General features: G+C 49.6%; 1 protein-coding gene across 1 annotated transcript in view; it reads left to right on the top strand.

Moving 5' to 3' along the window:
• Positions 1 to 4,552: 4,552 nt before the first annotated feature.
• ACLY (ATP citrate lyase) overlaps positions 4,553 to 13,400 on the top strand; it is a gene marked incomplete at its 3' end in the record, with an annotated part of 17,374 nt that continues 8,526 nt past the window's right edge. The window contains exons 1-12 of the mRNA XM_010183738.1: positions 4,553 to 4,721; positions 6,029 to 6,151; positions 6,896 to 6,958; positions 7,281 to 7,471; positions 8,422 to 8,501; positions 9,010 to 9,140; positions 10,828 to 10,946; positions 11,399 to 11,535; positions 11,933 to 11,994; positions 12,151 to 12,268; positions 12,395 to 12,549; positions 12,923 to 13,013. Coding sequence (XP_010182040.1) covers positions 4,563 to 4,721; positions 6,029 to 6,151; positions 6,896 to 6,958; positions 7,281 to 7,471; positions 8,422 to 8,501; positions 9,010 to 9,140; positions 10,828 to 10,946; positions 11,399 to 11,535; positions 11,933 to 11,994; positions 12,151 to 12,268; positions 12,395 to 12,549; positions 12,923 to 13,013 — 1,429 coding nt within the window. The remainder of the gene's footprint in view (positions 4,722 to 6,028; positions 6,152 to 6,895; positions 6,959 to 7,280; positions 7,472 to 8,421; positions 8,502 to 9,009; positions 9,141 to 10,827; positions 10,947 to 11,398; positions 11,536 to 11,932; positions 11,995 to 12,150; positions 12,269 to 12,394; positions 12,550 to 12,922; positions 13,014 to 13,400) is intronic.

Genomic DNA, 13,400 nt, shown 5'->3' with positions numbered 1-13,400 from the left:
TCCTGCCCAGCCATGCAGGCTGGAGCCCACGCTGCTGCTGTCCACTCTGCAGGTGATGTGGGGAAGGATTTAAGGAGTAAACTTGTGATGGACCTTGCCCAAAGCTACGGTATAAGATGGTGTTTATGGACAGGATTCCAAATGCCCACTCCTTGCACTGTGCTTACCAAGCGGTGGGGCCTGCCTGCTGCTCTCTCCGTTAGCCAGATTTCACTCTGTTTGTAGTCTGTTCCCCTCCCCAGCTGCTGTTTGGCTCTCCAAGGTCCCACGCCTGCAGGGAGCCTCCTCCAGAGCTGGGCATCCCACGTGCTCGCCTCCTTTGCAAGTGCACCTGCTTGCATCACATCGGGACAGGGCCAGGCGTTTCGCAAGGCTCAGCACTGAGGTGTCTTGACCCGTGGAGTTGGCAGCTGCTGCAGGGCCCCTTCCCTCCAGCCCCTCTGACGAAAGCGCGCGTGTTTGCCAGGTGGAACCTGATGTAATGTTTCGTGCTGCTGTGGGCTGAAAATACTGGCTGATCTTGAACAGTGTTAATAAATTACCTGGGCTGGAGGGGAAGGTTGCTTTACAGTGTGGTTTTGTTGACACAATTCTTGGGAGAAAGGGCATCCTTTTCTCCCAACGAAAGTGTTGCTTGGGTGTGGAGAATGGGACTGATCTGGATCTAAATGCATTGCGTGCTTGAGCACCGTGTTCTGCATGAACACAAGCTGGTGAACCTCGTAGAGTTACAGCCGGGAGACCAGAAAACTTTAGAGAAAAAGAACCCAAATCAATGTCTGTGTTTTCTTTCCCCCATTGCAGAGTAGATGGGATTGCACTGAGCAGCACCGCATCATCCGATCGCTTTGGGAGTCAAGGAGACTTTACCCAGGTTCTGTTCTCAGTAAAGCCTCTCCTTGTCTCCCTGACTTTCTTTCTTTGGATCGTGTTGCATTTGCCCCTCAGCTCGTCCCTGCTGTACCGGAGCAGATGTATCGGCTGTGTCCCAGCAGACATCCTGCTCTGTAATCCCTGTCCAGCTTGCCACCATCACTTTCTGCTGTCAGTATATCCAAGAAACTTTGCCTGAGGTTAATTTTTTTTTTCACGTTTGACGGGTGATGTTTTGAGGGAATGTGCTGCTGAGCCCCTGAGAATGAGATCTAATCCATTTCTCTTAATTGCTCTGCGCTTGCTCGTAGAGGCTGAAAATCAGTGAAAATCAGATGGTGATATAAAGTGTTCTGATGTGCTGCAGGGAAGCTGTCTGTTGTAGAGCCTCAGGAAGTGAACACAAGTCCATGGAAATGGGTGACACTTCTAGAAAGGGCTTATTCTTACACCAGTAACCCCCTTGTCAGACCAGCGCTCATCCGTTCAACAGAGCGCTTCGCTTCTGTGTAAGCGGAGGGCAGCGTGCTTCAAACACAGAGCAGTCCCTGTAACCAGGCTGGCTCCAGAGCTGCTCTGAGCTCGAGGCTGGTGACCTCCTCAGGCCCCTTCTGACTCGAGCTACTCTGGGATCCCATGATCTGCTGCATTTTAACTGAAAAGTTCATGGCACGTACTGTGGAAAATGCTTTAAAGTGGCAGTTGATTGTCCTGTACTTGGCAAGTTTAGCCGGGAACCAACTGTTCCCATCGTACACACTGCAGAGGAGAAGGCGAGGCCGTTTCTAATAAGGGGATCTGAAGGGTACAGCACAGACCTCGCAGAATGGGCAGCAAATCATCGCTGGCAGAGAGGTGTTACAGGTCAGGAGCTGTTAATTCTGTCTGCCCCATCCGGAATCTTGTGCAGCGGAGAATACTGATGAAGAGCAGACTGGAGAAGGTGTTTTGTGCTGCTGGCATGAGTCTACCATTGTACGTGGGTTTTGCAAGTCTTGGGGCCTAAAGTAATGAAATTGCAGTTCAGTTTTAATTAATGAATCACGAGCGGAGCAGCGCCTGGGAGTGCATCGGGAGAAGAGAGCGTTATCCTGCAGCTCGTACTTGGTACAGAGAAAGGGAATTTTCTCCCCCTTGCTCCCCTCTGGTTTTTGTCAGAGGTGCACCCGTTACTCCCCTCAGCATTGGCTGGTACTGCAGGTGCCAAGGAGAGCTGAAAATAGGATTATCCCTGACATGAGAGTCCCAACCTGCCTCGTTCTTGGGAAGCCGCACAGATTCTGCTCCTCCAGGTCTGTGGTGCCTGCAGCCTGTGCTGCTGCTCAGTGTTTGCACAGCAGATGCAGCGAGTTAATGGAGTCTGCTCTGATTATGTCCCTGTGCTTGATGAGGGACCTGCACATACAGACCGTGAGGAATTGCTGATGCCCTATGGTGCTGATCTTTTAGCTTAACAGTTCAGCAGACTGGAGCAATTGTGTTGTGCTGTCTGTCCCATGAGAGAGGCAGGGCTGGAGCAGCGGAAAAACTGAGTGAGGGGCATGATTAAAGACTTACTAACGATTAGGAAATGTCTCAGTGAACCATGGGCAAAGGACAAAACGGCCTCACTTCTGCTGTTCTGTTGCCATGACACAAGGATCTTGTCATTTTTCAGCTACAGCTTTTGTAATAATCCTCAAGTTTTCCTCTCTTTACCCCAGTAGCAGTAGTATTGCAAAAATGAGACGATTAAACTGAGAGAGAAAATAGGAACAGCAGAACGTAGTGGCATAAAGCAGGCTGGGAAAGTTGAGATGAGCAACCGCACAGCACCGTGCCCTGAGAGCTGCCCCTGCGTTCGGTGTCCCTCGGGTTTGAGCAATCCCGTGTACGTCACTCTTGTTCCCACTGGTGGTTTTTACAGGGGTGTTTCTAATAAAACCCGAGGGCCGTCCTGGGTCCAGTTTCCTCCAATTGCAGACAATTACATCATGGCCATTGGCATAACTAGCAGCAGCTTGACTGCTTTACTTTGTGAACGTGAACTGAAGATCTGTATTGTTCAGAGGCTTTGTGTCTCCCTGGAGGAATGAAAAATACTTGGAGTTTGTTTTTCTTTTTTAGATTAAGAAATATGTTTGCTATTTTCTTTTACCCATCTGCTTCTCCTGCAGTGAAATGTGCCCCTTTTTCTCTGGGACTGGCCTTTAGTGCATTGTAGAGTAGACAACTGATGGATTTCTAAGGGCTTTGAAAGCAAGGGTATTCCAGCTTCCTAGCAGGGAAAATAAATAGCTGCAGGTACCTTGGGAGCAGGATTTGCTCTCAGAAATAGCATTGCTTTAAAGCAAAAATGGAAAGTTTTCGGCACGACAGTACAGATGAGTTACTGTAGGGTGTATGTGCAGCTGTGAAGACGTGGTGGCAGGGTGGTGTTTGTGGGAGTTCAGTCTGTCTGTGCCTGCTTCCAGAATAAGGCTGGGGTTTTCTGCTGGGTTTTTTTTCCTTACAGCTCTGCCAACTGCCAGCCCAAGGTGCAGCTGCTCCTGTGGCTCTGGGAAGTCTTCCTCTGTAGCCAGCCTGTGGCTGACTGACCACCTCGGTCAGAGGAGCTGGCATCTGTCTTTTGACAGAGCTTAACTGGTGCACTGACAGTGCCTCCGAATTAAGCAAAAAGCTGTCCTGGAATGGTACTGTGAAGCTGATCCATAATTGGCAGAACTGTCTTTTGACAGAGCTTAACTGGTGCACTGGCAGCGAATGACAAAAGAAGCTGTCCTGGAATGGTACTGCCAAGCTGATCCACAATCAGCAGACGACAGATACAAACCCACCTGAGATTCTTCTTAGTCTGATGCAGCAAACTAGTTGCTTTCTAGCAGTTAAACATTCTGCCTCATGAAGCTTCCTTGCTAATGAAGATGAAGCAGTCAAAGCAACTCTAATCTTTGAGTTTTTAATGCAGATTACAACACCACTTACTCAGGTGGGATCTGAGCTCTTCCTCTCTGTGTTGGTGCCTTTCTGCTCTGCAGCACTGCCAGAACCTGTGCTTGTGTTTCCTGCCACAGCGGCAGTGCCTGGGGAGCAGGGACCTGAGCTCAGCCCCTCAGGGTGCAGCCGAGCCTCTGCTCCACCTGTCAGCAGGGTGACCCTCCACAGAGCAAACCGCTTGTTGGCTGAGCGCAAGTCTCGGCTCTGATGTTTGACACACGCGGGCAGCTTCACTGGGATGAAGCATTCTTTTAAATAAATGTTTACTGCACCTAAAAAGAAATGCATCTTTGACACCTAGCACTTGTTTTGCTGCATATCAGAAAGAGAAGTTACAGCCTAAAGATCAGAAATCATTTACTTGTGCCAGCTGAGGATGCACTCTTTAGAAGAGAAGAAAGCCATCTCCAGGAAAGGTGTGAAATTAGGAATTACTGGTTTTGTTCTTTTTTCCCCTCAAAAAAACCCCAGACTCTCTTACCTTAATCTTTGTTGTCCTGAGCATCTTATTTTGTAGGGTGTGAACCTGCTTCCAAGACATCTAGGCTCTGAAACAAACCAACAAACAATAGTAAAGCAATAGCCTTATTTCTAATGGGGAGACACAGCCCTAGCTCTAATGGCTTTGGTTTTGCCGGGTGATTGGGGGTTTTCTGGGAGAACTGGACTCTGTTCCTGATTGCTTTTTTTCTCCCCATTCAGACGAGGCAGCCATGTCAGCCAAAGCCATCTCTGAGCAGACGGGGAAGGAGTTCCTGTACAAGTACATCTGCACCTCCTCTGCCATCCAGAACCGCTTCAAGTATGCGCGAGTCACCCCAGACACCGACTGGGCACGACTCACACAGGACCACCCCTGGCTGCTGAGCGAGGTGAGGGAGGGACTGAGCCCCAGCCAGGCCCCCTGCCCGCCCGAGGTGCTCCCCAAGCCCCCTGCCCACCTAAGCTGCTTCAGCTGGGCACAGACACGCGGTGCTGTGGCAGGCTGTGAGGAGAGCTGCCGGATCTTTCCTGAAGGACTGGTCGCTGCTGCCGCTGCTCTGCAGCGTTCATTTGCAACACTGATGAGGAAACGCGCCTTGCTTCGAGGCTGTTGTATCACCTTCTGGGGGCCTCATTATTAAAGTCCTTTAGGGACTGTGAAATACATGAGCAGAGATATCTGCAACCCAGAAGTTTCTAATAAGCACACAGAAGGTAAACGAGGCTGATTCAGACAAAGATATCTCCTGAGATGTCAGTGGCTGTTGCTTTTTCTGTGCGAGATCTCTTATAGCTCTGTGTTTCACAGCCGTGCACTTTCTGTGGAGAAAACCTATCCAGAGCTGCTGTTATTAGCTGTCCAAGCTGGCTGCTTTCCCGTGGTTAATTACATTAAGTTGCTGGTTGGTAGAATGTGAATGTTTCATGGTCCTTCACTGACTGATAGAAGCCCTGCACTAAGTAATTAAATGTTCCGTACTCAGATGCATGAGCGAACTGCTGGAAGATGTCAGCGGTGCTGCTCAACGCCTTGCAGAGAGCCAGGTGGGAGCAAGGATGCTGAGTGTCCTCTGAGGCAGAGTTCTGAGGTGCCAGGAGGGGTGCAGGGTCCAGCAGATCCCACGATCAGTGTTCTGCACTGCAGCGTGTTATGTTCTCACTGTGCTGGGAGTTTCTGGAGTTCAGGAGACATCTGCTGTACAGAAGAACGGCACCCATTTCTTATTTTTTAAAATATATATTTTTTTCAAGCTATTTCTCACAGAGAAGTATTAATTTCATGATTTCGTGATGCATCTTACTAAGACAGTTTGCAAAAACTGATAGGATGCTGCACGCTTTTCAGTGTGATGCTGTGTTTTCTTTACAGAAAGTGAGTACATTATACCCCATCCTCACAGCTGCTCTGAAAGAGTTATCAGAGTTCATCAAAAAAAGCCAAAACAAACTGTCATCTCAGTCTGTGATGTGTACTCGTGTCTGAGTAGAAATAAGGCTCAAATACTTCTCAAAGTATAGCGTAAAAAAACCTCCAGGCTTGTGGTACCAGGAGATGCATTTGCCAAGAGTAAGAAATTCAGCAAGGCCATTTGCTGTACAGAATTTTATTTAAGTTCTTGTTTTACTGTCTGCAGAGAATCACTTGATGAAAACCACTTTCTAATGCCTCTTTAACCCCTCTTGCACACCGCTGCAGCGTTTAGTGGTGAAGCCGGACCAGCTGATAAAGCGCCGTGGGAAGCTTGGGCTGGTGGGGATTAACCTGACCCTGGACCAGGTGAAGGTTTGGCTCAAACAGCGTCTGGGCCAGGAAACCACGGTGAGTGCCAGCTCAGCGCCACAACACGAGACAACTGGTTCTGTGCTTTCTGCCCCCTTGGGTGACAGGAGCTGGAGCGCGGGTGGTGGCCCTCGGCCACTGATGGCTCAGAGGCTGTGTCTGGCTGGCGTTGCTGCTCCACTTCAATACCCAGGGCAGATCTTACAGGGCACACATAAAAGCTGTCATAAAATTGTCCCCGTGCCATAGCCTGTCAGTGGTTTTTGGCTGATGACTGAATGTTACTTCAAGTCCTTATTTGAACTTGGTGCTGGCTCGTAGTATTTATTCTCCTGGGAGCGGTACTGCAATGCTAATGAGAAAGAAGGGGCTGCCATCCCAAACGCTGTGTTTTGGGAGCCGATAGTTTCCTCAAGGAAGCCGATGTCGTGGCCCTGCTGGGATTGATCTGCTGCTGGCTCCAGCACCAAGCCTGAAGGCTGCTGTGAAACAGCCGGGAACTGCACCGTGTGTGCCTGCCACCAGAAAAGCCACGGCTGCTGAAATCGCTTCTGTAGCCCAATGCAACAGCCACGTCTAGAGCAAGGGCTGTGCCTGGGGCTTGTGACTGGTGATGTTTGCTCCTGAAGTGGCGTCCATGGCCTGTGCAGGAGTGTCCTTTGAACCAAAACTTGGTTTTGGGTAGCAGGAAAGCACCCATGCAGGACAGTTTGCCTTATGCTGCATAAATGTGGATATTGGACGTTATTTAGTGTTGGTGTTTGTCTTGTTTTCTGCCTACAGATTGCTAATGCTAAGGGAATTCTAAAGAACTTCCTGATTGAGCCCTTCGTCCCTCACAAACAGGTTAGTGTACCAAATAAAGCATTGAAAAGCGCTTTTAAGTCGCTTGACTTGCATGCAGCTTAAACGGATCAATACAGGGGAGAAAGCAGGAGTTTGGGAGTGTGCTGTGACGCTGACAGTGCCGCTGCATGTGGTCAGAGCTGGGTGCAGACACGGCACCGTCCATGCAAAGAGCTGTTAGTAATCACGGTGGTGCTGTTCCCCTGCTGGGAGGAGGTTACGCATCACCCGAGAGGGACCTCAGTTGCCATTCCCTGACACCAGAGCCTCTGCTCCAAGGTCTGGATGTGATTTGCTGATGTCTGTGCCTGGGTCTGCGCAGGAGGAAGAGTTTTATGTGTGCATCTATGCTGCCCGCGAGGGAGACTACGTCCTCTTCCACCACGAAGGGGGTGTGGATGTGGGCGATGTTGATGCCAAAGCTCAGAAGTTGCTTGTGGCCGTGGATGAAAAGCTCAGCGAATCGGATGTAAAGAAACACCTCCTGCAGCACGCACCAGCAAGTAAAAAGGAGTAAGTAAAGATATGCCTGCTTCCAGCCACCCAGACAGTCCTCTCCTGTATTTCAGTGCAATGCCCCTTCACTCTGCTTCACCCTAAAGCCTGCTCTCTGCCCTTCTCACTGTTCCCAAGAATGTGCCATGCATCTTAAATCCGAGTTTTTGACCTTATTTGAGCCCCTTGCAAAACTCAAAATAAGCGTTCATAGTGCTCTGAGCCTTCCACTTGACAGGAGCACTTCTTGGTCTGCCGAAGTCTTGTCCTCTGAGGTGCTGGAGACATGTATTGAATTTTGATCCTCTGTGCCAGCACAGAAGAGTCTCTTATTTAATAGAAATGGCGATAAGATGTACATCTGACTAATGCAGAGATGTTCTCTCGCTTACATTCATAGGCCAGGCCAGAGTATTCTCTTACACTTGCAGTAAGCATAGGAATGGCATCTGTAGATCGCAGAGCTTCTTCTGCTAATTAATCTCCTTTAATTAGATGCCTGTAGCCAGTTATCTTAATATGAGTCAGGATTTTTCCAAATGTAGTGTAATAATCAATGGCACCGTCGAGCACTGGGAGGCTGAGGTCGTCTGTCACTGATGCTTCACTGCAGTCTCGTCCCCATCCTGGCTAACGAGGCTCGTCTCTGAGATGCGATGCCCATCCAAAGATGCCTGTCTGACAGTGACAGAGAATGATGCGTTTCTGTCTGACGTTACCCAGACCAAACACTTGTGACAGTTGTGAGCAATTGTGCTCTCAGCAGAGTTTGCTGGAGCGTAATTGAGATGAGTCACCAAGGTCTTACTTTACTTGAGTCATCACCGAGGCTTCTTCCAGAGGAGATGAATGAGAAAGAAAGCAATTGATACAGAGTAGAGTTGCAGATTGTCGTAACATAAATGAAGCAGAGCAGGTTGTGCTTTATATTTGGCTGCGTTAATGAACTTGTATTAATTTTTTTACAGCATCTTGGCCAGCTTCATCTGTGGCCTGTTCAACCTTTATGAAGATCTGTATTTCACATACCTCGAGATCAATCCATTAGGTAAGGGATATTTTGGGGAGCAGGACTTTCTGTTCTAGAATACTGACATGTGTACTTTATCCTGCTCTGACTTCAGTAATTCACAACAACGCTACATGGCATATGCAGAAGAAGTACGAAAGTGGCTGTGGGGTGTCCTGGGGCTGTCAGTTGAGTGAATCCAAAGAGAGGACTCCTTGCAGGTGTCTCTGTTAGATCTGACTTCCTGGTGGAAATAAGTAATTGCATTGAAAGGGTTGTTAAGTCAGAACCGAAACACAGAAATAGCTCTGCTGGATCAGAACAAAGCAGTGCTTGAGCCAGGGCCTGGTCCATGGCCATGGTCACGGGTTAATTCTTAGGGTAACAAACTGGGTTTGGTAAATACAATTAAATGCTGCAGTGGAGGAAGGGGAACAAAGGTGACCCAGCTTTTACAATGATCTCTGTATGGTATCGGATTTTGAGTAAATCCGCAATGCGTGTCTGTGTATAAACCAGCTAATTCTGATACTTGTTTCAAATGCAGTAGTGACCAATGGTGGTGTCTACATCCTTGATTTGGCCGCGAAGATCGATGCGACTGCTGACTACATCTGCAAAGTGAAGTGGGGGGATGTGGAGTTCCCCCCTCCCTTTGGCAGGGAGGCCTACCCAGAGGCAAGTAACAGCCTGCCATGGCCCAAACCCTCTGTCCTGGACTACGAGAGTAATTCCTTACTGCTGTATGTCCGTGGCATTGAGGGCTCCCTCCTGTAGGTTTTGTTGCTGTTTCAAGCACCTTGGCACTGCTGTCCATAAGAGCTTGGGCACACCTGTGTACAGGCTGCTGTAGGACTGGGGCTCTTCAGCATCCTGCTCTGAGCTGCAGTTGCTTTCCATCTTTGCTTGGATGTTGTTTCAGGCCTTTTCTTGAATTCAGAATTGACTTTTTTTAAAATGGAGGCTTATATTTAACTTCATTCAGCTCTGTGCCAAAGCTCTGCCCATGTACAGCTTCCTCATGTGGTTTGTGCCTGCACCGCTGCGCTGTCAGCAGCGCTGGTGTGTGCAGGGGCGCTGGTTATGGACAGCTCGTGGCAGCTGATGCCCCCTCTGCGTTTCAGTTTCTGAGAGCAGAGTAGCAGTTGTGTTGCAAAATCTGCACGTGAGCGTGAATCCAGAGAAGAATTGTTATCTCTCAAGCTGCAGAGTAAAAAGTTATGATGTTCATATGCCTGTTTCCATGAAAAGAAAAGACCTGCAGGCGAAGTCTGTTTTAAGGTTAGAAATGCCTGTTCCTTCTCAGAATCCCCTGGTTTGGTCCCACTGGTTGCATAAACTCCGCTTCACACAGAGCCTTAGACACTGCTGGAAGTGGAGCTTTCTCCTCAGCCATTCTGTTACTGATTTCAGGGGACTCTTCTGCTGTCTCCAAAAGGATTCCTGTCCCGAGTTTTTAATTTTAATTACTATAATTATGCTTCAGCTGGGGAAGGTTTTTGTAACGTGGCCAGGAAGCCCATTTAGCTATTTCTCTCCATGCAGCTTGCTGGATGCCAGCACTTAACTCAATTTGCTCTTAAAAGGATTACTTCAGTTCTTGTCTCTGAATCATCCCTGTGCCGGTCGCTGTGAAGGTTATTACAGCAGTGTCTCTGCTGAGAATGTTAATGAAGTCCCGATGAAGTGCGTCTCACCAGGCGGGCACTGATACAGGAACACCACGGGGAGCCCAATCACAGTGCGCTCGGTGGCAACGTTCTTGGCCACAGCAGAGCGAGTGCAGCCATGGGGGCGTTGGGTTTTAAATCTCCTCTGGTCTCGGCCTGCAGCCGAGGTCAGAACAGGGCTTTTCGGTTCAGACTCTGTGACCGTGGTGTGAAACCTGGGAGCTTCCCAGGGCTGGCCCAAGGGAGGAGGATGTCACTGCTCGTGGAAGGGCCACAGTAACTCAGCTCAGTGAACACAACCATTGGCTGCATTTCCGAAGGTTTCATGGGCAAAAGGGAATCTGCACTCCACAAATGAAGTATTCTTTGGAGGCTATGATTGATTTTTTTCCAAGAAAGAATCAGAATTTGAGCGTATGCTCAGGTTGATCCCCTTTGAATTTGTGCAGAGTGGCACGAGGTGTGTCTATCCAGCCCAATTGCAGTGCTCTGTCCTGAAGAACACACCACAGATCAGCCCTGGTCCCTGAGAGATGTGTCTCTGTTGCAAAAATGGGGTGTGGTTGTGCTCTCCCCTTGGTTGCAGCTGAGAGGAGATGTGGAGCTCTGCATGTCTGAACAGGCCCAGCACAGCACCCTCTGGTTTGGAGGAGGATGCAGAAGAAGGTTTAAATTGTGTGCTGCTCTGTCTGCAGGAGGCTTACATCGCTGATCTGGATGCAAAGAGCGGAGCCAGCCTGAAGCTGACCCTTCTGAACCCCAAAGGCAGGATCTGGACCATGGTGGCCGGGGGCGGTGCCTCTGTGGTTTACAGGTACGGGAACAGGGTTTGCAGAGGGGGGATTTACAGCGCTGGCAGGAATTCACGGGTGCAGCCTTTGGAAGGAGGCTCCTCTAAAGCGACCCTGTCCTGCCATGGCTGCTGGGGAGCTCTCACAGTGACGATGCTGTGCAGATTTCATGCTGAGATGTGGAATGCAATGTCCCCTAGGGGTGAGAATGTAATTCTGGGAGGTTGAGATACGGCTTCTTTTTGACTTGGGAAGAAACAAGCTGGCTGTTCATGGTAATGTTGTTGCTGTGGTAGTCACCGAGTTCCCATCATATCTAGGAAGTACAACAAAATTAACTGAGTGGCACCAAGAGGAGAGCAGCTTTGTTTGCAGCAGACAGCATGATCCCCCTTTCCCAGGAATTTGGAGAGCTTCATTAAGACCTTTACAGTGACTCAAATTATAACTGATCTCTTAATCCGCTCTTTTCCAGCGACACCATTTGTGACCTGGGGGGTGTGAATGAACTGGCCAACTATGGGGAATACTCGGGGGCCCCGAGTGAACAGCAGACCTATGACTACGCCAAGACCATCCTCTCCCTCATGACACGAGAAAAGCACCCTGAAGGTAAAGGAGCAGTTTCATAGCTGTGAAACTGCATATGGGGAAAAAACCTAAACAGATCTGGGCTGTTACTACGCTTAGACCTCCCAGGCAGAGCTTGTAATGAACTGCTGCCTTCCAAGGGAAATAGTGATGGATTTCTGTCAGCCCTTGCTTCAGACAGGACGTGTGGTTTGCCATGTAGCAGAGAGCAAATGCGGCTTGAGAGGTTCTTATCAGAAAAACTCTTGCTCGATGCAAAGCTCTTATCTTCCAGGCTCTGCTAAATGCAGCTTACTGCAAACTGCTGGCTAGTCTGAACTGCAGCGTTGTTCCGCTTTGTCCTAAACTGCTTATGATCTTACAACATCTTACGCTGTGTTCTTACAACGGTTTTACTTAGGCGTATTTCTTCCTTCAGGTAAAATCCTGATCATTGGAGGCAGCATTGCTAACTTCACCAATGTAGCAGCCACTTTTAAAGTAAGTGACCATGAGGGAGCGTCATCGACCCCACGCCATTCCCCGGGGTTCAGTGTGGTGCTGGGGTTGAGAGCGCATCTCTTGTGTGAGTTCTGAGATGGTGGGACAGGGTAGGCATGGGCTGCCCAGCTCACCTGTGCTGTGTGCTGCTTTTAGGGCATTGTGAGAGCGATTAAGGATTACCAAGGCCCTCTGAAGGAGCACGGCGTGAGGATCTTTGTGCGGAGAGGAGGCCCCAACTACCAGGAAGGGTTACGTGTCATGGGAGAAGTCGGTAAGGACCAGCCATTTCTTAAGTTTCTTTCTGCTGAGCCTTTTCCAGGTTAAATGCTTCCCTTTGGCAGAAGCTCACCTCGTCCCTTTCTCCCCCGAGACTGACAGTTCTTGTCTGCATCCACAGGGAAGACCACTGGGATCCCCATCCACGTCTTTGGCACAGAGACTCACATGACTGCGATCGTGGGCATGGCCCTCGGCCATCGGCCCATCCCCAACCAACCACCAGCTGCGGCCCACACCGCCAACTTCCTCCTCAACGCCAGCGGCAGCCCCTCGGTGAGCTCCTTCCCGTGGTAGGGAACGCTTGTGAGGGGCCTCCTGAGGGCAGCTTCCCTGGCTGAACAGACCAGAAACAGATCTTGGCCACTGCCATAACTGTACAAAGCTCCAACAAAACTCGAGTGTCTGCGTGGTTTATCAGGAAGCTCCCTCTAAACGTCCACCTCACTTGTGGAGAAAATGTGACCTTGCATCTACCGGGAACTTGGTCATTTAGGCGTTTTCCCTCACTTGACTGAAATGGCCCTGTCTCAGAACTAACTCTGGCTTTCTCTGTAGAGTAGCACAGCCAAAGTGCCACCTCCTCCTGCATGCTCCAGGCCGTATCTGGCACACTGTCCCTTACTGACCTGGCTTCTGAATCTTTCAGACTCCAGCGCCAAGCAGAACAGCTTCCTTCTCTGAGTCCAAACCAGACGACATCGCTCCGGCCAAGAAGGCAAAGCCAGCAGCACCTCTTGGTAAGTCCAGCACTGGAAATGATTGCTTGGGCACTCTCTTTCGCTCCAAAAGAGAGGATGGGGACTGGACTCAATGGTTTTTCTGGTTATAATGGAAGCAGTTCTGTGGTACCTGTCTGTCTTTGGTTTGAATTTAGTTAATGCTTTCAGAACGCTGTCAGGTTTTGTGCTGTTAGCTCATACCCAAGATGAGTCAGAGCTGCCTTGATTTGGGAAGTTCTCCTGAAGGGAGCAGCACGGTTTGAGCTCCAGCGTTCCCATATCCCCTCAAGCGAGGCAGCAGGGAACAGGTTTGAGTGTCTGTGCTGTGGCAGTGGGGCTGTCGTCTGCTGTGCAGTGAAGGATGTGAGGTGTGCCCATGGGGCGCTGCTGGAGCGGGGCGGTTCA

The sequence above is a fragment of the Mesitornis unicolor genome, unplaced genomic scaffold, assembly GCF_000695765.1.
Source record: "Mesitornis unicolor isolate BGI_N332 unplaced genomic scaffold, ASM69576v1 scaffold20744, whole genome shotgun sequence".
Classification (NCBI taxonomy): domain Eukaryota; kingdom Metazoa; phylum Chordata; class Aves; order Mesitornithiformes; family Mesitornithidae; genus Mesitornis; species Mesitornis unicolor.
The sequence above is the reverse complement of the archived record's forward strand: the minus strand, read 5'-3'. Positions and strand labels throughout refer to the sequence as shown.